Below are 23,931 nucleotides of genomic sequence, written 5' to 3' on the forward strand. Positions count from 1 at the left end.
TACTGTAAAGTATAGTGACTGTATATTTTGTGGGCGAAACGCAGCAGCCAATTGCGCACAGCATTTGGTTCCCTCAGTACTGCAGGGTGATGCTGTACGGGAAATAAATAAAGAATAGAAATTCTCCTTCAGTCATTCTGTAATGTAGCACACTGGATCATCAGTCACTTTCACTCTCTGCTACAGTACCGTGTGTGCAGTCGTCTATCACTCTGTAAGATACAAGAAAATACTCTTCAGCTCACATGAGAAGAGAACTTACATCCACTTACATTAAAATGCTTCAACTATTACCGGGGTGAATTAACACACTTCTCTTTACTCTGTGACCCGTGCTGCTTGTGTTTGGCACAAACTAATGAGATGAGAGTTTTTTCTATGTCCCCCTCGTGAAATGAGCTAGGGATAGTCTCAAAAGCCCGGGTGGATAAGGTCTGCAACACACAACCGCCCACAGCTTGGGACACAGTTGACAATCTCATTCAGAGAAGCGATAAAGATAGCTAGTGTGGAAAATTGAAAATATACACATGGTGAAACAGGCTGATGTTGGGGGTCTGAGACATAATGTTGTGGAGAAGCACTTTATGACAATAAGTTACCCAAGCAGGAGATGGTCCCATTTGGGCAAATGGAAGTTCACTGTTCCATCCTCCACCCACCCCCCCCCCCACCAACACTCTTGACAAAAAGAATGAAATGCAGCACAGAGGATTTTCTAAGGCAGGAAGATTACAAACCCAAACTGCATTTATTCTACTACAGAGCCATCGTGTTTATTAAGTGCTTAATAATTTGGTCACTCAATCCATGACTGTTTGTGGGGACGCTGCTGTGAGCAATTGGCTGCCGTGTTTCGCCCACAAAATGCACAATCAATTCACTTTACAGTATATCCTGTGAAGAGCTTTGAGACGTCTCGAAGACAAGATAAGGCGATGTGTCAAATGCGAGGATTATTATTATTGTTAGTTTGGCTAATGATGTTTTCCTTAAATGCGCATTAGACAGACAAAATGGGTGAGGAGTGAAAGTCGATGTTATAGATACAGTGACTCTCTAGGTTACAGAAATGTTATCACTGTAAATCTTTTAAACACTTAAACAAGTTTCAGTGCTGGAAACAAGATTTCCCAACGATAGTAGTAATGTTTATAATTTACCTCTATGTAGTAAATGAGATGTTGCATTTAAGCAGCATAAATACTGTTTGCAGTGTTCGTTCAACAAGCAATATTGTTTTTGCACCAATGGACTAAAAACATCAATTTAGCCAATTATTCTGGAGAAGAATGCTTGCAATTGACTTGAGGTACGTTGCGAATTCCAAAGCATTACACTGTGTTACAAACATGCTTGGAATTGGATCAAGTCTTAATCAACATTCTGGAGATCAAAGTTTTGTTCGAAAGACAGCAACTCCAGAAATGCAGTATTGTTTTCGGGTGGATGTCTGACGCATGTGGAAACCCGTCACCGTGCTTAAGAGTATCCAAACCAAACTGAGAATTTCATCCATCCCACCTACACACGGCAATCCCAGAGATATTTTGTTGGATTGTTACCTAATTCCAGAAAGTATGAGAGGATGTTGTGGGTGACCTCAGGCACCGGATGCCCAGGTACGGACTGTAGAAACTCCAGATGTCACAGGTGAGTTCTGAATGCCAACAACAAGCTGCAGCCAATGTGGGTGAGAAAAGATTGTTGGTTTCCCACCATGACTGGTGAGGAGATTGACTAGAAAGCCAATCTATCTGGTCTGCAAATTCAGCTCAGTCCAACTCTCTGATGCTACTCAGGGTGATCATGTCTGTGCATCTGGGTGTTCCGAGAACAAACAATGAAGTGGACATTGACAATGATGTGACGAAGCAGGTGCAGACCATTCTCCAGCAGGTCCTGGCACAGTTGTGAGGTTGTCAGAGCAACAGCATCTGTCTGAGACGTTCTAGTCTGTTGCTGTGGACACTTTGCCTTTTGGGCCATTTATGGCACAGAAAAGCCGCAGTGAAAGAACAACTAAAGCTGATTCTACTCAGAGCAATTGCAGATGATGGTAAATACACAGGAGTCATTCCGGAAAGAGCAAAGTTCCTCAAAAAGCCTTCACCAATTTATCTGTAGTCTTGTTAACTCAACTCACTTCTATTTTCAAATGGTGTCATGGGATCTTTAACATTCATGTGAAGAGACAGGAAAGGATATCTCATCTAAAGAACCGTACCAACAACACTGCCAGAGCAGTAAAATCCCAACATGTGACTTTGATCCTACAAATTCCTGATCAAAAAATCAAGAGTTCCAACTAACTGAACCAAATTGCTAGGTGACACCTTACACTATTTGGCTGCTCTTATGGCACATCAATGCTGTGCCCCAACCACGTTTTAAGTGGATAAAATGCTACTTGTTAATGTTTAATGGTTTTTAATTGATTGCTCTCATTGTGTGTCAGAAAAAAAATCTTGTTTCTGTAGATAATCTTTAATTCCTTACGATGCTGCAATTTGAATTTGTTTCAAAACCCAGGAATGCAGTAGATTCAATACACTGTTTAATTAATAGTACCAATATCTTTGATAGAAGTCATTAGGAATTTTATTTTACTAATGAAATAGCAAGGCTTGCATCCAAATAGCTATCAAATAAATTGTTGTACATTTATTGGTAGCTACTGTCATAATAGGCTGTCCATGTATAACGTAAGTCTTTATAATTACTCAGCTATAAATTTTGGAGAATTCTGCCAGATATAGTGGTGGGTTCACAGATGAAGCATTCGATGGCCTTTTCTTGTCCTTGAATTTTCTGATGTCCTGACGCCGATCCAAACTACAGCACTGCAACTCACTCAGTTCAACAGTCATTGTGACCCAAATTTGAAAGGGTGTAAAATTGATATATTATGGTTGAAGCAAGAGCCGATTTCAGAGAGCCACCAGCCTGCATAGTAACCGACATACAGTGTTTTTAATGGATTGTCTTACTCTGACACATGTCAGATCCCTCTGTCCTGTCCTTTGGATGAAACATTAAACCACGTCCCAGTCTGCCTGTTCACGTGGACATTAAAGATCCCATGACATTCTTTGACAAGAGGAGCAGGTGTCCTGGCCAACGATCCCCCAAATAAAATCGGTTATTCATGTTATTGGCTGCTTGTGAGGCATTGAGGTCTCCAAATGAGCAGCAGCTATTACCTACATATACCCTCCCAATGTACTTCACAGGATATCAGAGGAAGTGCTCTCAAGCATCCTCTCTGTATATCAAATGCAAGGATTATTATTATTTTATTAAGGCATCACATTCTTAACAGTCACATGAGTATGTAAAAAAAAGGTTTCTTCTACCCTTTCCCTCTTTTCGTTAATAATCTAAAGAGACAACAAATAATTTAATGTGCCACAACTTATTCTGCAGCTGCAGGCTGGTGGGAAGCTTCTTTTAACACTGAACATTTATGTATTACATACCCTTCACATCACACTCGCTGTTTCAGCCGATGGAAATTGCATTTTATATTGGATGAATGAGGTTTTTTTTGCAATTATAAAAAAAACTTTCATAGGAGCATAGGAATTAGGAGCAGTAGGAAGCCATTCGGCCCCTCGAGCCTTCCCCGCCATTCAATAAGATCACGGCTAATCTTCTAACCTAACTCCATCTGCCCGCCTTATCCCGATATCCCTTAATCCCTGTATCCTTTAGTTATCTCATTACCTCGATATTATGTGAAGTGTATCTTCGCTTGATACAATGTGGAACATGCTTCCCCAGTACCTTAAACAAATCAGTGGGCAGTGTTGATTTGTTAAACCTTTTTCACCGTGACATCTTTACAAACTGCACGCACTATTGATTGTAAAAACAGGATCTTACCACTAAACACAGATCCATTGTGTCTAATTGCTGCAATAAGTGTTCAGAAAAATGCCGTTGGTATTTTCTCTTTTGTGTTCAAGTGCTGCCATTTATCTTATCCCATTTTGGCTCTTCGTGTTTTCCAATAAAAATCTATTAGACATCAAACTTTCTTCACAGTGCGATGTGTCTGAGGAGAGTTTAGGAACACAGGAACATGAGGAGGTCATTCAGCTCCACAGGTCCTGTTGAGATAGTTGTGTGATAATCTTTGCATTTGATACAGCACCTGATCCCATCGTCAAAACATCTCTAAGCTCTTCACTTTACTAAATGTAAACTGTTGTTGCTGTGTATTTGCAGGTGATCTCACCAACCAATTTGCACCCACCTGAACAGGCAGTCGGGATGTTACCTGTCTGTTTTATTAGATTATGGAAATTCTTTTAATCCCAGTTCACAATCTTTTTCCTATCCCGGTTGTTAGTTGATTGGCAGATCACTTCCCCGGGAGTTAATATTCCCTTCAAAACAATAAATACATTTTTAAAAATAATAATAATTTGGTCAGGCAATCCACGGCTGTTTGTGGGACGCTGCTGTGCGCAATCGGCTACTGCGTTTCACCTACAAAATACAATCAATCTACAGTATATTCTGTGAAGCGCTTTGAGACGTCTCAAAGACATGATAAGGCGCTGTGTCAAAGGCAAGGGTTAGTATTATTGGTTGTTGGAAACGACTGTTTCACAATTTCTTTTTCATGAAATTGATTGAATTAAATTTCCTTAAAAATGTAATGAAAATGTTTTGCAATTAGGGAAAATGAAAAGCATAATTAGCGGTACTGAGTGTTTAGTTGAATATGTGGAACTGTATGTGGACTCTACTTTTATTAATCATTCATAAGCATACAAAATTGAGGTGACTTAATTAACTAAGCTAGTGCTTTCATTGTCTGAATTTATTTCCTCTGGAGGCCTCACTGCTGAATTCATCTTAGAAAGAAAAGAACAGAAATCTCTCATTATCAGCGATTAGCTTCACAGGCTAGTTGGATTTCAGTCTACAATAACAATTTCAGCAACAACTTGCGTTCATATAGGTCCTTAATAATAATAATAATCCTTGTATTTGATATAGCGCTTTTCACGTCAGGAGGACGTCCCAAAGCGCTTCACAGAATATACTGTAAAGTGAATTGACCGTATATTTGTGGGCGAAACGCGGCAGCCAATTGCGCACAGCAGCGTCTGTCCCACAAACAGTCGTGGATTGAAAATGACCAATTTATTATTGTTTTTTTTCTTGAGGGATTATTATTAGGCTGTGTGTGGAGTAAGGAAACTTGCCCAAGGTTTCGCCCTGCCGGGAATTGAACTCAGGTCTCTCACTTGCAAAGCGAGTGCTCTAACCACTGAGCTACAGGACTCTTATCTAAAGTTGCTTACCAACTCTATATTTTCCACTTCACGTGTGTTTAATATCTGAGAGCCTAGAGTTTGCATTGTAAAGAATGGAAATGTCGTACGTCACGGGAATCATCCAAAGATGCCGTCCCCAACAACGTCATTTAGGCACCACGTTGTGCATCATATGGGTTGAAGCAGATTCTCTCTGTACAAGACCACACAGAAGAACCACCAGTTGTAATAAAAATGATATTTCCATTGGTATGAAATCACAGTGCAAAACAGCTTCATTATTTGCGGGTTGGGAAACAGACCAAAAATCCCCTTTGGCTATGTATTTTTGAAACTCGATCACAATTCCTATTAATAGAACCATGCAATATAAAATATATTTCTTACTCCCTTGGTATTATCTACTTATTTTTTGATGAGGACAAATGTAATGAGGTATAGCTGTCTACATCTGAAATTTAACTGTGCGTGTAGGTGGGATGCATGGAAATCTCAGTTTGGTTTGGATAGTGTTAAGCGCGGTGATGGGTTTCCGCATGTGTTAGACACCCAATAAATAACTTGGCATAATTCAACGTTCTTAAAATGAAGGGGCTTTAGCTCTCAGCTCGTCTTTAGGAGATAGTAATGGCATGTGACAGTCCTCACAGCTTGACTGCTGTATGCTTTCCAAACATCTGTCTTCAAATCCCATCTAAAAATTTACCTCGTCGACTGCATCTGTGGTCACTTCCCCTTCCTCCTTCTCTCTTGCCCCCCCCATCCCTCTGGCCCCCTTCTTTACAAAGTGCTCTGAGGCATTATCTGATGTGAAGGGAGCTATACAGTTATTGTTTTCTTCTTACCAATTGCATTAACCGTAATATGTGTGTGTGTATATATATATATTTTACAAACCACGTCAAATGAAATTGAAGGGCAACTATTGATTTGGTCAGTCATTAGCCTGAGTGCAGCAAAGAGCTATTCCAAGATCATCACTTTGTTGTATTACAACTCAACTCATTCTATTTCCCACATTGGCATATATAATAGAGAAATTATCTGGCTCTGTTCAAAAGACACTAAGATGGCCTTTTTATGTAGCATGTCACAACAGCATTGTAAAAACAATTGACAATATTGCTGTATTTTAGAGTGTCAGATTTCCACACTGCCCTGTTTTACTCACAAGTGCCTCTTGAAACTCAGAAGTGTCGTTTACTGGAAGAGGCAAACAGCAGTAAGTCTTGAACTGATTGATATCTTCTGGTTTAAAGGCTAAGCTTCCCAACCTACTGTGCTGCCACTTGAGACTCACTCAAGACTTTGATGAATAGTTTCATCCTTATTTTTGATATATCAACAATATAAGTAATCAGAATCAGTTTTCAGGTTACAACACACAGTTTTTTGTTGGTAATCTTCATCCGGTTTTACTCACTGTGAATTCTGTACGATGGATGCACTTTCTAGCCTTTTCTCACTCTTCTAGTCTCGGTCCTGTTTGCCTTTTGGCTTTAGTTTCACACCATTTGGTATGAGCTGATAATCAAACATGGTTGGAACATGCAGTTCGAGGTCCAGGGCCAATGGATTTCTAGAGCTCCTGTTTAACTCAGTTGAATTTCAGAATTAAAATAAAATGTGTTGTATTATAGCTGGCAAAAGCAAACTCAGAACCCTCTCTGCCATATGCCCTTCAGTTTGTCACATCTCTCAACGCTTTTGTTATTGCCATCTTTTACAATGAGTTTAGGTTTTTCTTTTAAACCACCGCGCCTTTGGTCAACCTTGCTCCCCCTTACCCCGGCTCGGCCCTGGGATCCGTTACTGTAAAACGCTCTGAGACGCCGTCCGGCATGGAGGGCACTATATAAATCCAAGTTGTTGTTATATTCAGAAAGGATGGCTTCAACAACACTTACTAGAGTATGAATTAGTGACATTAAATAACAGTATCATATCATCACATGCACTTCTGCAAGATATTGTACAATTAAAACCCTGTTAAATTTGACATAAGTAGATTAAATATAAAATTAGAGGTAAAATAAGGTTTTACACTACTTCTGATATTCAACCCCTGAATACTCATGAAAAATGGTGTATGTTTAAATATGCAGGTGTGTGATTGAATACGCATATGTTTATAAAGTGAGTTAAAGCTGCCCTTATAAATTCCACATTTAAAATGTTAACAATAATAACAATAATCCTTGCATTTACTATAGCACGTTGTTGAGAAGTCTCAAAGTGCTTCACAGAATATATACAGAATATAAAGAGCACGAGAGCAATGAGTATATCATGCCAATTAGGTGTTATTGAAGTTGATGGAAGGTGTTTGTCTGATTGTGGGAGGCTAGTAAAGAATTTGTCTCATCGGGCTGTAAGATTGGTGCCCAAGGCTTTGCTGGGGATGTGGATATGGAGGAGCAGGTGAGAGAGGGAGCCAGCAGCCAGAGTTGATCATGGTATAAAGAGGCTCAACCCCAGGCAGCAGATGTACACAAGCAGAGTCAGTACCTGCGACTGACAGAGGAGCAGAGTTTGACGATCTGGCAGCCGGTTCACACAGCTGACATGAAGCTGTGCCATCTGCTGTGTGTGGCAATGAAAACAGCCACTGCACTCAATTCTTATACAGTGGGATGACCTGGTACACTGTGGCTGCCAGCGACACCGAGATAGCTCACTCGTGCCCTGTACAGTACATCCACGTAAGTCAAACCACCGCCAGGTGAGGATCTACCATCAATTCTACAACGTACCAAAGGTGCAAAGTTCATAAATTATACAAGAAAGGAATCCAGCAGCAACATCAATAGAAAAGACTGTGCACATGCAATCTAGCCAATTGCGCAATGTCTTCATCGAAAAGAAAATGCATTCTTGTGCTCAATATGTGTGTATGTGTGAGGTTTAAGATTGCGATAATGGTGTGTGTACCAGTGATTCACATAATCAAGAAAGGTTTAAAAAGTCATAAAAGTTAATTGACTCTTTTTTCACATGATGAAAAATATTTTTTCCTTTGAATGCCACTGATTAGAACAGATTCCAATTAAAACCGTATTGATGGTCTCTAATTGAAAGATGTACGTCTCACGCAGTAATTCTGTTTTGATTTTAAGCTTCATCAGTCATAATTAAGAGGAGTTACGAAATTGGATAATGTTCGCACATCATTTTATCTTAGTGTGAAAGGTTATTCTAATATATTTGATATAAAGGAAAACAAATCCGAGTAAACACATATGTTGAATTGGTAATAATTGTGAATATCTTCATTTTTATGAAGATTAATGATGATTTAAAAAGGGAAAAGATTAACTAACCTTACGCGCCATTCAGACAATGGCAGGGACTTGCCTAAACTTGCCAAACCTTTGACTAACTCTTTACTGACTAGTTCCAACTACTTCCCTTTCTGTTTTTTGAACCGGCTAAAAATAAAGGTTCCCATGTGTACTTCAGAACGGAGAGAAATGTTTAATTTCTTACTCATGATATCTTACATACTCATATGATATAATAAGGTGGTAGTTAATTAAAACTATTGATTCCAAACCAGTCTTGTTCTCTTGTATTGACTAACTTTGTAGCAGATTGAGTTGGATCAGAATTAGCGTGTATAAATATAATACAAGGATTATATTATTACATTATTGTAAAAAAAATTGGAATAGGTCTGGATCAATTGAGGTCAATATGGTGAAAATAGCAGTCTTTGTGTTTTACGATGAAAACAATCTGAAACAAACCTAAACTATGAGGATTAGGTGTCTGTTATTACTTACAGCGTAAAATGTAATTGAACAGGCAGGAGCGTGAAAAATGAATGATAACCGTTCATCTCCAATGAAGAATAAACCAATGTGGACAAGGATCAGCTTGTCAGTGACGGGTGTAACAGTAACATTGTCAAATGTTAATAACTTAACTCTTTGTTAAGAGTTAAGTTATTAACTTAATATATAATGCATTATATTGCAACCCACAGCACAGCTGAACTTGCATTGGTGCTGAAAGCCCGATCAAAGAGGAAAATCATGAGACGAGCCTTGAAAGAGGCAAGAGGTGAGGTAGAGAGATTGTGGGATGGCATTTCACAGGGTGGGGGCAGTTAATGTTGAGAGATAAGCACTGGTGTAGTCTGGGTACAAGTTAGCCCTCTGCCATGTTGCAGTCGTTGCTTTCCATGGATATTAATCAGGTAGGAGTTTCAGCAGCAACCATACCCTGATTGATCCTATAATTATTGCCTGACATATCCCGCGTAATAAAAAATAGTGCAGTCATCTCTCTTGCATTTAAATTGTCTGACCTGCAAAGGTTGATTGGAATTCTTGCACTCGCTCTAACATCCTCCCTGAGATCCCCCAACTCTTCTTGGGGTCTTCACCAGTAACATGCGCTGTGTTAAGATCCACTGTGCATTTTGCCATCACATTCAAGTTTGTTCGGCGAAGACAAGGGAGAAGGAAAAAAAGGTTTTGCCATTGAAAATTCAGTGATTTTTTTTTAAATCAAAAGAAGAGACTGTCAGACAGACAGATGCATCACAATCTGAGTGAAAAGCTTAACGTACTCAGAAACAGTTTTCAAAATCAGCCGCAGTTTCTTCTTCTCGGGCAACAGAGATTTTTCGTTTGAAAGAAAACGAAGAGACAAAGAAAACGCCTGATCACAGTTTGTGGTTTCAGTCTTAATGGCTGTTTGCCTGGGAACTGTAGGCACTGGGTGATCGACTTGACAGCTTCCCTCAGACAGATTTGATTGACAACTATAAAACCCATCAACTGTTCGAAAACTCAGGCTGACTAAAAGCTACAGAAGACCACACTATCTGCCCTCACACTTCAAACAAAAATTCCGTTCTCTACAAAAATCCTTTCTCATCTATCGTACACGGGTTTCTTCATGGTTGTCAAGTTGGAGCAGCGCAGGGGAAGAACTCACACCGTTTTAGCATTACAGAATCGCTCCAGTCTACAAAGAGAGAACTTCTCAAATGAGGGATTGATTTTTTTTTCCTCATTTGTGTCTCGCTGCTGTTAGAATAATATTAATAATAATAATAATAATCTTTGCATTTGATATAGCGCCTTATCACCTCTTCGAGACCTCTCAAAGCACTTCACAGGATATACTGTAAAGTGTAGTGATCTTGTGTGGGCGAATACACCCAGTTGATTTGTTAATACAGCACAAAATACAAAAATATAAATACTTTTTGAATGGCAAGGTTTGATTAGTGAGGAACGTGACTCACCTCTAACACAGCACAATAACAAATGTCCATTTTTTACGCTCCCGTTCACTTGCACTTACACTTGTCTAATAACAACCATCTAATCCTCACTGTTTAGGTATGTTTCAAATTGTTTTCATCTTAAAACACAAAGGCTGCTATTTGCACGAATTTGACCTCATTTGATCCAAATCTAATTCAGAAAAAAATTACAATATTGTCATAAGATAATCCTTGTATTATATTTATACTTGCTAATTCTGATCCAACTCAATATGCTACAAAGCCTACCTGCGTTGCTAGATACTTATCCACTTTAATTGATTTAGTTTGTTCCACTGAAGTCGACTAAACCAAAGAGATTAAGCTCTTTCTGTAATACCTTGTGTAATCAGTGACCACAGCTGATGCTTTGTTCCGCGCAAATGAAAACCTTTGTGCATCCCCGAAGACTACAAATGATAATTGGATCATACATGAAGTTGAAATTGTCTTTCCTGTTCAATTAGATCAAACAGATTATTATTATTATTAAAATGTTACAGAAGTAGAATGGGTTCTTCGTACATTTGGATAATTCTTCTTGAAATCTTGCAACTATGTGGAACACTAGTTAAAAGCAAAAGTAGAGAGTGTGGTTCCTCGTCAATGCGGCAGATGATATTCCTCTGGGTATTCGAAAACGTGCACAAAGTACATGGTGCACATCTTTCTACGAGTTGAAGCTTAATTCGGCATTTAGTGTACTCATTTGGCAGCAAATACTTCTTCATTCCCAAACAGAAAAACAAGTCGATCTGAAGGCTTCATTTATAGATTTATTGCTATGAATAAGGGCCCCAAAAACGCCTCAAACTCTCGACTTCAACTTGCTGCTTATTTCCTAGCACAAATAGCTCTTTTGATTTTTGACTGACATTGGNAAAAAAAGATCCATTGGAAATTCTTGGACCTTCCCATGAATTTATATTGCAAGAGTACAAATCATTATACTGCACATTTCACAATGAATCGCAGCTGAAATTGAGCGTTTAGATAACCAAGGAAACAAATGAGCTGCATTGTTAAAGAGATGTAAGCCAAGACATTGTAAACATGTTCTCCAAGTTCCTGGATCTTTGGTTTATTGTCTTGCCAATTACCCTCCATGACTCTTGAATAGATCACTGCCTTGAAGAATGTACTGCGTTGATTTCATGGTTAAAAATCTATAGAAAATTGTAAGACTTGTCAGGATGACTGATATCAACCATACGCTTGATTGCTGAAAGAAGAAAGTGTTGGATTTTTGATGGCATTGATACTCACTGATATTATCAATGGAACATCAGACAGACACACTGCCAAATGGTGTACTAAATGTTTCTTATTTTGTAATCAATCAATTATAGGCATCTTATACTCGCACGAGTCCTTTGTGCAAAAAATAGAAAATAGAAGATTTTGATTGCATTATATTGCCAAAGTAACAGTGGTTAATGCGCTTGTCTCGCAAGCGAGAGGACCTTGGTTCGATTCCTGGGCCGGACAAAACCTCACTCAAATTTCCTTGCACCACACGCCTCTGTTCACCTCGAGGTAAGTAGGAACCCAGCTGTTAGTCGATTGGTGGATCGCTTTCGGGGGGTAATAATCCCTTAAAAAAAACAAAGTTTGGTCACTCAATCTATGACTGTTTGTGGGACACTCACTGCTGTGAGCAATTGGCTGCCACGTTTCACCCACAAATATACAGTCAATTCACTTTACAATGCATTTGGTGAAGCATTTTAAGCCGCATCAATGATGTGATAAGGTGCTGTATCAAATCAAGTATTATCATGATTATTATTATTAATCCTTTTGTTTTCAATGTTGTTCCCTGCGTGTAGGTAATTGTCACCTTTGTTGTGGGCTCAGAAGTTCATCAAGAAATAAGCAATGATTTCTCCAGCATTGGCACTCCCTTCCTGATGGGGACTGTCGCACTGGGTAAGTGATTTCATTTCCAAGTTTCTAATTTTATTTGATATCAGGAGTGACTATATATGGGAGCAAAAATCCCAAATTTTGCAAAATGCCACAATTGTTTTAATCTTCGGGCTTTTGAATGGAAGAGTAGTCTACAGTATTTGATAAAGAAATAGGTTTTGAATATATCCACAGAATCCTCCCTTATGTTAATTTCAAGGCATTTTTTTAAACACATAATTTATCTTAATTGCCAAAGTAATTTTAGGGTGTCTCGAGACTGTATTCAGGGTGATCGGTACTGAAACACATCTGGAAGCTATGTAATTAGATGTTTTGTCAGTTGAAGCTAAAATCAAGATGTGTGCTATCATTAATGCTCATTTTGTACAACAACGTTGGCTAAATTGCACCATCATGAACACTTGTGCTGTGTTTCTACTGCGGCTTGACACCCTGCAGTATAGCAATATGGAGAGAGTGTTTGGTTTATATCTTCACATTCCACATACCGTATTGATTTGACTCAGAAACAAAAGAGCACCACATTTTGGGATTCTATGTGTGCACACCTTAGCGCAATTCACAGCATCACAAAATCACCAGAGTTCGTAGAAGATTTGTTTCACAGGGAGTCCAACTTCCTTGAAATTCTATAAAATAAGCAGTTGGAAAAGATCGTTTCAATAATGGTGATTTGATTGTAGAAAACACAACTGCGGTTTATTCTCCAATTGTCAAAACAGATTCCTTAACAGCAAACAAACTCGTGGGCCTGAAACTTATACCTGCGTTCTTCACCTTACAGCTTCCAGTAACAGTCAGAACATACAAAGCAATAATAATAATCCTTAATAATAATCCTTGCATTTGATATAGCGCTTTTCACGTCGGGAGGACGCCCCAAAGCGCTTCACAGAACACACTGTAAAGTGAATTGACTGTATATTTGTGGGCGAACGCGGCAGCCAATTGCGCACAGCAATGTCCCACAAACAGTCGTAGATTGAAAATGACCAATTTTTTTTTATTATTGTTTTTGGTTTTGGAGGGATTATTATTAGGCTCTGTGTGGAGTAAGGAAACTTGCCCGAGGTTTCACCCTGCCGGGAATTGAACTCAGATCTCTCGCTTGCAAAGCGAGTGCTCTAACCACTGAGCTACAGGACTCCACAATGTCACAAAGCAAGTCAAGGGTGTCTGAGGATGACTTTGCCTCAAGCTAAAACCCACCATTAATGACTGATTGTGAAGGTTTCTAGTTTGAATGGACAATGCAGTTTGGCTCAATATTTCTTTCTTGCAACACAGTGATCCCAGAAATAATGATTCTGTGGGGGTAGGGAGACTCGCAGAGCTATTCAGTTGGGAAATGCAGGTGAAACCAATGTCAGTCACAGCTACTGACACTGATGAGATCTAATGACTACCTTTGAATCCATCACAGTCATTTGTTACCTTGGAGAAAATTCCCAAAGCAGTCTTCTCAGGCAGGTGAAGAGCAGAGTGGAGCTAATACGTACAGAAGGTGACCAACAAATGCCTTTTAGTGCTTGTTTCACATTGTGTTTCTCGCAGCACAGAAAGTACAAGTACTGTATTGTACTGGCTCATAGACTGAACTTACAACTCGATGAATGTTCAAACACTGCCCATTATAAAATATAAACTGTACAGCACCACAGATTTATGAGGCAATTGTACAACCTCACGAAGCACAGATCTGCCATCTAGTATCTCCCAAACAACTTTATTTTTGCTAATCATCAGTATCTAGACCAACTGCCACACTTGTGCTATTTTTCTTAAAGATAAAGTCATCTTCAATTAAAAGTTGGCCTGGGCAAGGAGGGCAACTATGGTTGCGATTTTCTTTTCAAGATGCCTTTTTGTTTTAGGAGATTCGCAGTGGTGCAATAAGAATATGCATTGCACTAGCAGAAGCTGATCTTAATAATAATAAAAAAAATCTTGCATTTGATACAGCGCCTTATCCCATCTTCAAGACGTTTCAAAGCGCTTCACAGAATTTACCGTGAGGTGAATTGATTTGTGATTTTGTGGTCCAAACGAGGCAGCCAATTTCACTTCACGCAAATCCCAATTGCCAAATCAAGTCTATTTGTTCACGATTTCTCAACAGTTTATTTCCTTGCTTGCGTCAAAGCAATCAATTACAGTTGTTGAAAGAAGTACTTTTAGGAATGTTTCGGTCCTGGGCACCAGGGTGCAGAGGTTATTGATCAATTCATGTTGAGCATGAGGCAACATGGTGAAGTCAATTTATGTGATTATATCACAGCATAAATACTTTGTGAAGTTGCAGCAAATAGATCACGTGTTATTTAGTTAACCGTTTGACATGGATATTTAATTTTACCCATGAAAGAGCTTTTAAATTGCATTTCAGTATCTTCCTTGTGGAATTTCACAAGTGCATTTCCCAGAACGAAGCTTTGTGCTGGCTCTGTGCTCGTAGACAGACGGACAGAAAGCAGAGAAATGTGTTTAATGGCTTCTGCTCCTTTTCACTCATAGAGATTGATTCTTGTTCAGTCATACAGAAAAAAGCTTTGGAAGGAAAACAACAACAACCTGCATTTATTCAGCGCTTTTCATGCAGGATAGCGTCTCGGAGTGCTGCTCCCAGGGGAAAATTCAGTTACAGTACTTCAGTTTCTCGCTTTGCTTGGATGCCCAGACCATCCATCTGGAAAGTGAAGTAGTGGAGGGTTATTTATTTGATAACATTTAAAAACAAAGCGAATAAATGTAAAGAATTTGTATAGTAATCTGAAAAGAGTGGATAAGAACTGAGATCAGGAACGATTTGTTTACACATAGGGTTGGGTGGATGTGGAATCCTGTGCCCCAGAAAGCTGTTGAGGCTGATCAGACGGGATGTTTAAAAGAGAGGTAGACACCAGTTGTGTTGGGGGGACGTATATATTTCAAAAATGGTTCCTCATGCTTCCCCCTGACTCTGGAAGACACATTAACAATAATATTAATGTTCATTAATTGCACCTGCTTCTCAAAACCCAATCAGAAATCATCACAAAGGATGTTAGGCTTCAGTTTGTTAAATGCGAGTTAAAGTCTGGAATTATTTACACCTGTTCCTCCAGTAATGGATTCTATGTCGTGTTTCACGTTGAGCACCAGCTGGCTCGGAATTTCTCCAAACTCAGATCCTTTCTGAAACTCAGATGTCTGGAATCCAGGACGGCCCCAGATGTTAGTACATCAACAATGGCAATGTCGGTGAATAGCCCTCTAGAGCTGCTTAGTGACACACCCAGAGCTCGTGTCAACACAGTTGTTTCCCGCAGAGCTGGGAGAGCTCAAATGGTGGATATCCAGGGCTGAAACAAGTGAGATTAAGGCTGTATTCTAAACTGGATCCCAGTTCAGTGATGTTAGATTTATACGATTACCAAGTTGCTGTTGAAGTTGTTTTGTTCTTGACTTAGCTGGGCCTCACCAGCACTAGTAGTGATGAGGGTGCAATATCAAGGAAGAAAAAATCTTTTTTTAACGACTGTGGAAACCCTAAAGGTTTGAGCTCAGCTTAGCTCCAATGCTCCCTGTGGTAAGGTTTGTTGAACCTCCGTTGACAAATGTCCAGTCACACAGGATACCTGAGGTCCGCTATTGTCTGTGGAGACATTGGCACCAGTAGAAAGGAAAAAGGAGCCAATGCCTTCAACAGAGGCGACAACGGGAGACAAAATTATAATGGAAAAATATATAGCTGATTATGAAGCAGGGGGAGTGCCATCGGAAGGCAAAAGAAATTAATCTTTGCTTGTCCTTTAAATGAGAACTCCACATTAAACAACAATTAATATCCAAGGTCCCGCAATGCAGTTATTCTTTCACCTTTGATGGCCCTCCAGTGGCAGATATTGTGACCAAAGCATTGTACTTTGTTGTCTTTCACTGTGTTGCCTTTTGCCTGGAAGACAAATGTGAAAAACATATTTGACGTCACCCCTGTGAATATTCTATCCCAATTATACCTTAAAAGAAAGGCAATTTTAATCACTCCTGCTGTTATTCATAAATCAATCTCCCCATTGCTTCAATATTCTGCGGATATTAAAAAAAGAAGCATCCTGAAAGAAACAAGAGTTGTGGAAAAAAGAAAGTTCGCCACATAATGTGTATCCAAATATTCGCCAGTGCCTGCTTGCTTTCTGTAAAGGAAAAAGGGCAGATGAATATTATCACAAAGCATATTTCAAAATAAAGACAACCCCCTGGGAAATACAGATTGACCGGTAAGGTTTTACTAAAGCAGAAATGCCTTGCTGTAGAACAAAATAGTCAAAAGCTCGGGATGTAGGACGCGAGAAAAATGCTGCAGATAATTAAATATCGAATTGCTCTAACATTTTTATGACCAGTAAATCGTGAATCCACACAGCTCTCAAAAAGTCATTATAGGTTCCTGTGCACAATATATTTTGGAATGAAGGACATGAACTGCAAACCGCAATGTGAAATTATGACCATGCAAAGAAATATTAGGAATATGGCACATACAAAACAAGCAAAACCCAAGACTGATCTTAGGAATAACAAATTACCGATGATTTGCTTTGCGGTGCCTGCTCCCAGTTCAATATTCAGGAAGTACTACGCCAGTTTGAGATCCAGAAAATAGGATAGGCAGGCACATAGCCTTTGGAAGATCAGTCAAGAAAGCCAAAACAAGAAACACCAAAAACGTGCAGCACGGGGTGTCTGAAAACAAATAACAGTAAAACGAGCAGAAACACAGACAAGAAGATTTCAACATTTGGAAAGGCAGCTTCCTTCAACGGTAAATGATCGTTAGTGCCCACTGAGGAGCCAAACACGTTGTATTTTGGACACTACTGTTATCTACGGAATGTCCTCACACAAGGAGCACACCTTCACACACCTTCATGATGGATATTTGCATCTCTTGTCATTCTTCCAGAAAACTTGCACATTGCCATCCTCTTTCTGGTGCACGTGACAGAAGTTTGACCAAGGTTGTTCTAGTAGGACATCAATTGAATAAGAACCCTAAAATAAGCCGCATCAAACCTTTAATGTAAGTACATTTAAATGCATGCCAGCATTAGCAGCCAGGAACACAAGTGATATGAGTTTGCTGCCCAGATCAGTATCAGCGACATGGGTCTGATAAAAGCATCTCATTCAAGCTCATTTTATAATTAGACGACCCAACATGATAGCGATTCCCAGTCTGATTTTAGATCATTCTCAAATTAACTTATCTCTGTGGGATGCACAGAAAATTATATATCTTTTTAAAAACCCTTCCACGGAGGGAAACTTATTTTGAAAATGCCCTCTCGCCCCCCCTCCCACATTGTGCTTTTCCCTTTAAAACCCAGTGAATGCTTCTGGTGAGAATTGAGATAATGAAAAGTAAATCGAGATTAAAGCTTCACACAGCCTGTTCAACCAGTGATTGCCCATCTAGACGTGTCTTATTAAAACATCCAGACTATACTTGTATAAACAATCTGGATAGTTATTGCTTTCGGATCAGGCTCAGAAAATGAAGGTTTGACCTTTAGAATCACAGTAGATGGTTTCTATAGTAACTCAGAAACCAGTTTCTATGAGGTTTGTTATTTGAATATTTTCCTATTTTATGGCCATTGTTTATAAGACTGTGTGGTGGATATTGAAGGCTTCAATCATAGGAGCGAATCAATGTTTTTTTCAATTAAGAATGAATATTACAAAATATCAGCTATTCTCAGGAACAATTTAATTGGAAAATATCTTTAAAGAACATCTGTATAAAAGTAAGCTTAATCTTTTTACTGGCACAATCTGAATATGTAGAATTAAAATGAAATGGGCACAATTTTCCAACCGAACGCAGTTAGGAATACTGTTCAATTACTTTCTACAACAGACACCATGTACCTAAGTTTAACATCTGATCTGAACAAAAATGCATCCAACAGTGCTCTCCCAACACTGCACTGGTGCGTCCGCTTAGTATGTGAACTCAACGTTCCTAACATGAGACTGGAACCCACAACCTTTAGACCTAAAGGTGAGAGCCACATTCAGTCACCCGCCTGACCCAAATATACATATATATATATATATACTGGAAAAAAATAAATGGTTGAACTTGGTCTTTTAAAGTCTCACAACAACATATCCTGAAGCTTTAGCTGAATATCTGTTCAAATGTCTTACGTGCTTTTCATGCTTTCCCGGAAAATATACATTTTGCAACTTGAACCGATTATCTTGCAACCAATTTTGTCAGCCTTATCGTTTTAAAGGAAAAAGATGCCAAACATCCCTCTATTGAGGTTCACATAGATTGTACAATACAGAAGCTATCTACTCTGTCCATAGATTTTTCATTTAATGTTTTAGAAATTAAATTACATTAGGGAGTTTTTGAAGCTAACAAAGATGTGGATTCTCAATGAAACTGTGCGACCATAAATAAATGAAACAAAATTGATATCTATTAATGCCCTTGATTTCTCTTTTTTTCAGGAGGAGTTGTAAATGTGATGCCAATGTTATTTTCTGAGATTTCACAGAACAGATGCCAGGTAACATAGTACTTTTATTTCACATAGATTCATTGCAATATTTTTCTCACTTGGATATCATTTGGATATCCTTGATGCTTCATTATATATTTAAACACAGCATTTTTGTATGTTAGTTCGGCAGAAAGAATATATCTTAATTAATAACCTGTCCGTAATAGCTCAATGGTAATCATTGGAAACCTGAAGCGACGGAAATAAATCCCTTCATTCTTATATTATTTGGTAAAAGAGAAGTGTCTTACTTACTCAGAATAAACTGGTATTGATTTGTACAAAGCATTTACTAGAAAATAGTGTCAAATATACAGAACTTCAAAGTTAAGCCAAATTCTGGATGGTATAAATTGCTAAATAAACAAATTCTAGACCCAGGTAGAATTTCCTCCCAGTCTAGGAGTCTAGAAAACAAAAAAAGCTAAAATCTCAGATCAGAATTTGAAATAATAACGTACATTGACATGTTGGAATAATTGCCTGAATTAAGGATTCCTAGACTCCGGGTTTTAAATAATTAATGACCATTTACTTGGATTTCCAAATGATTGTATGAATGAATTGTGACGTCCTCCTGACGTGAAAGGCGCTGCACAAGTCTAATTTGATGCTGTTGTTGAATTCTTTAGTCACTTTGTATCAGCTAAGACAGCATAATAATGTGTTGACTATAAGTTGTTGACTTTGTTATATTAAAGATTTTATTAAATCGCTGTGTGTTCTGTTGGCTCCTCATGTACTGTACACTTTACGTCAAGTTTTGTTTCTTCTCTTGCTGAAGGTTTTGTGGTTCCGGCGAGCTATCATCGGAGGACTTACAACTTGTGCAATCCTCAATATTTTTTGGTAAGCCGTCAAATGTACTTTTGTGGTAAAGATTACTAATTTATTATTGAATCAATTACAGTTTTTAAAGCAGTCTAGCATGCCACAGGAGCCTCCAAGAGCAATATCAAACTCTGAGACAAGAGTGCAACTAACTGAGCCAGACTGTCAACTGCGGGAAATTTACGAGTTGGGCTGATAAAATGTTTCATCAGTTTACCACCCACGGTTCAGTCTAGGCATTTAGACAGGTATCAATGCCTGTTCACAAATTCCAACATTGGTTTAACATAATGGTAAATCTGCTGCACTAAAACCCACGAAAAAAAATCAACCTAGCCAATTATCAGAGCAAATTGCAATTAACTTTAGTTGTGGCTGCACATTCCAAATCATTATCTGGCACACTCTACTGATGGTGCAAGTCACCACATTAGCCTAATTCAATATCAGCAGAATAAAATCGATATGATTAATGACTTTTTAATATCTGTCTGAATAAGTCTGTTAACATAAGTTCATATACCACACTGACATATCTGAGCACACCGTGAATTAGTACTGGTGAGTTTTGCTCGTGATATTGAGTGCTGCAATATGTGTATCACAGATATACAGTATTCGTGTGTTATTCATGATAACATTGAGGGCAGAATCTACAGCATAAAAGAAGCAAAGATTGAGCTGAAGCATCAAATCCCTTAGTTCAGCTACTTCTTTGCTGATATCTGTTTTGAGTGTTACATCTTAATTGACATAAACAAAGAAGCTGTGAGTCAGTCTACGAAGCATTTTATTTTCTAAATAGAAACAAAAGAGATTGGAGCTTGAGTTGTCCCTGAAACTGGATGAAACACAACCTCTTTGCATCGAATTGTTTTGTTTTTTGTGCAAAACAATAAGAAGGCGGAAAACACTTTTGTATTCAACCAGGAATTCACAAGAAAAAATGTAAACGTTGCGTAAGTATCATTGGTATGAAAATGCAAAATATTCCTCTCAAATAACAAGGACCTAAAATGTGTTCAAGGAAAAAGGGGTGTGAAGCAAAGACATGCCAGAAGAAGTTTATTTCTTTTATTCGTGAATATTTTTAAACAGCAACATGTCACAGACATGCTTTGGTAAAATGCATTTAGGAATTGTTGGCAATTTAGTAGGATTTCATGTTAGAAAAAAATAATCAAAAGGCAATTGTCAAAGTCAATGTCAATGAAGGCTCAACCAAATACTTAGGAGGAAATAGAAAATAAAACATTTCAGAGTACAAACTTGTTTAGTAAATGACTGAGTTTTGTGTTAGAGGTTGCTACAGTACAATATAAAAGTGTGTGAAATAATCACTGCACTCAAGAGGTTTGAAAGGTATGACTGTCCGATAGAAATATTGTAAATTTGCAAATTGAAGAAAGCAGAATGAAGTTAAATGGGAAACATTTAAGGTGAAAGGCGAGTTAGCAAGGGAGTGTAGGATGTGGTTTTCCACTGAAACAAAGAAATCATGGAGACATCCACCTCGAAATTGAAAGCAATTTTGAAGATTGCAACTGAACTCTTCGGAAGGATTGTTGCCTGAAGTTGTAAGGAATGTGCAGTGACTGCCTTCGTCAGCTTAAATTTCAATTAGTAAAATTGACCAATTATTTTCTTGCATTAGTCTATTCTGTAAAAGTTCCTTCAGAATAGGCAACTACCTCATTACTCTAACAACAAATATTGCAAAGTAAAACGCTTTACGAGTCATTTTGTCACTCAAAATGCAAAAGTGCTTTAAGTATCGGGTCGTGTGATCAAACTTATGACAAGACAAAATAGAGTTGCAAATAAATTGATTATAATGTCCATCCCCCCCCCCCTTACCAGTAAGCAGCTAATCGGTGCAGAATAACATGTGAGATGCAGAATTCAACAATGTTGTCAGGAAACAGTGACTGCATTGATTACAGTGAACACGTGTGACATCGCTTTGCTGGTACCAATGAAAACGAGGATGCAATTTGCTGTGAACAGACTGAATTAAAATTTTCATCTCATAGTCAAATGAATTTTTTACGGAATGTAATTGATTGGACCAAAATTGCAGACTCAAATATTTGCTTAGCATTTTCAGTGTTTAATTATTATGCTAAGCCGCTGGAAATAAACTAAAGTGTTTGACTTTATCCCACGGTGGGTATGTAGCACTCTGGAAACTCAGTTGACCTGATATTGGTGATCTTCTCATGACGGGTTTACACTGAGAGTTTAAGGACTCAAAGATGCTATCCTGTATGAGGGGCACCATATACATGCAAGTTGTTGTTGTGTTTCACAGTGATTGGTTAAATTGACAAGCCTTGGAAGTGTGAGCACGGCTCAGGAGAAACCACTTATGTTGCCTTCATTGATTTCTGTAAGATTGAGTGTCACGTGGTCAAGGAAGCCAATGGAATATAACCTGGAAATCCTCTGAGAGGTGAACTTCAGACTCTAAGCTTTCTGTGATGGTCGATAAGAGAGCGCTTTAATATTGTTTTTGAAGACTTACTGTTTATTCATGTTTATTTATGCTGATTTGAAGGTGTATTAAATTGTGAACTTTTATGTAAATTCAAAACGTTACATGAGAGCTGGCTTATCCACTTAACGTTACTTTTTACTGGTAATGTTGTTTTTTTTATCCCCTGAAATTACCCTAGGGCCATATTTTCCAGGATTTTGCATTTTGCACTATATAAAGAATATAATGACATGAATTCTGACCGACAGTATAATTAAGGGGCACTTGAGAATTTTTGTAACAAACATGTTGTGTCAGTAACTATATCTGCCGTGTAGTTTTGCATAATGTATTGCGGTGTTAACTCCCGGTGGTTTTCAGACAAGTTAAAACTCATCTGAGCAATGCCATTTCAATGAAGAAATGTAAGAATGACGGTGGAAATAGCATGGGTAGCAGGAGGTTTAGTATCGCTAAGGACAGGAACAATGGACAGAAGAAAGTATAATGACAGAATTAAATTGCCTCTAATTGAGAGGGAATATACATCAGACTTGCACTTTCGTCACTTTGTCAACTGCAGTTCTGCAGTTTTCACCCTTGGTGTTTTTGGCTCCTTCCAAGTGTCCTTATTAATTATTCAAGCCTTTACTGTGTCCATGATGCAAATATTGATAAAGCAAATGACTGTTTGATTGGCCATGGAGGCACATCAATCTGGTCAGTTCCCTTGAAGCCACTGTCAGCAAGTGGCAAATCAGCATTTCCTGATATTACCAGATTACCATCTATTCTGGATGCTGTTGACTGCAGGTGTGTGGAGATGGATGCACTTGTGTTTCAATGATATTCATGCCTCGATTAAAAGTAGATTCACAATATGAACGACCAAATAATATTTGCCAAATGGAACACTCCACAACTGCAAGGCACATATCTACCATCTCGCGAATATTATTGCTAATTCGCTTCATTATGCAGCTGCACGAGTTCTAATATTGTATTTATTTGCTTCCTCAATTTTTCAGAAACTGATTTTTTTAATATAATTTCAAACCTTTAGGACATTTTTGCAATATTCTGTTGGTGATACGATCAATTGCCTTTGGAGTAATTCACACATTATAGGCTTGGTACAGATTAGGTCATCTCATTAAAGTATAGAGCGTAGAAATTGGCCAGTTAAATAAGACTATTGCCCCTGAGCTCTTGTTTATATTAAACAGAAGCAATTAAATATATTAATTCAAGATTCAAATAAGCCAAACATTAAAAAATTGCAGTTAGAGACAACGTCAATTTGATTCAATTTATTATAATTCCGTGCATCTGTTAATTCCAGAAAGGAAATGAGCGAGAAAGGAAGAAAATGCTTGTTATTTATATAGTCCCTCATGAAGCTGAAATATCTTAATTATTACCAAGTGTAGTGTCTGTATTTGTAGGCAAACGTTGCAGCCAACAAGGGCTCACAAACAGCCATGAGATGAATGAATACTTGAAGGCTGCCTTGCTACAGATCTTCTAAGGTAGTCTTATGAATCTTTTAAGTCTTATGAAAAC

The 23,931-nt window shown here is 38.3% G+C and overlaps 1 protein-coding gene across 2 annotated transcripts in view; it reads left to right on the forward strand.

Annotated features, from left to right (window-relative positions):
• Positions 1 to 23,931, forward strand: part of si:ch211-51h4.2 — a 145,431-nt gene that overhangs the window by 69,973 nt on the left and 51,527 nt on the right. For both annotated transcript variants that reach the window (XM_042339371.1, XM_042339372.1), the window contains exons 9-11: positions 12,399 to 12,498; positions 19,009 to 19,067; positions 19,846 to 19,910. In XM_042339371.1, the coding sequence (XP_042195305.1) occupies positions 12,399 to 12,498; positions 19,009 to 19,067; positions 19,846 to 19,910 (224 nt within the window). The remainder of the gene's footprint in view (positions 1 to 12,398; positions 12,499 to 19,008; positions 19,068 to 19,845; positions 19,911 to 23,931) is intronic.

This window comes from Callorhinchus milii, unplaced genomic scaffold (genome assembly GCF_018977255.1).
Source record: "Callorhinchus milii isolate IMCB2004 unplaced genomic scaffold, IMCB_Cmil_1.0 Scaffold11, whole genome shotgun sequence".
NCBI lineage: Eukaryota > Metazoa > Chordata > Chondrichthyes > Chimaeriformes > Callorhinchidae > Callorhinchus > Callorhinchus milii.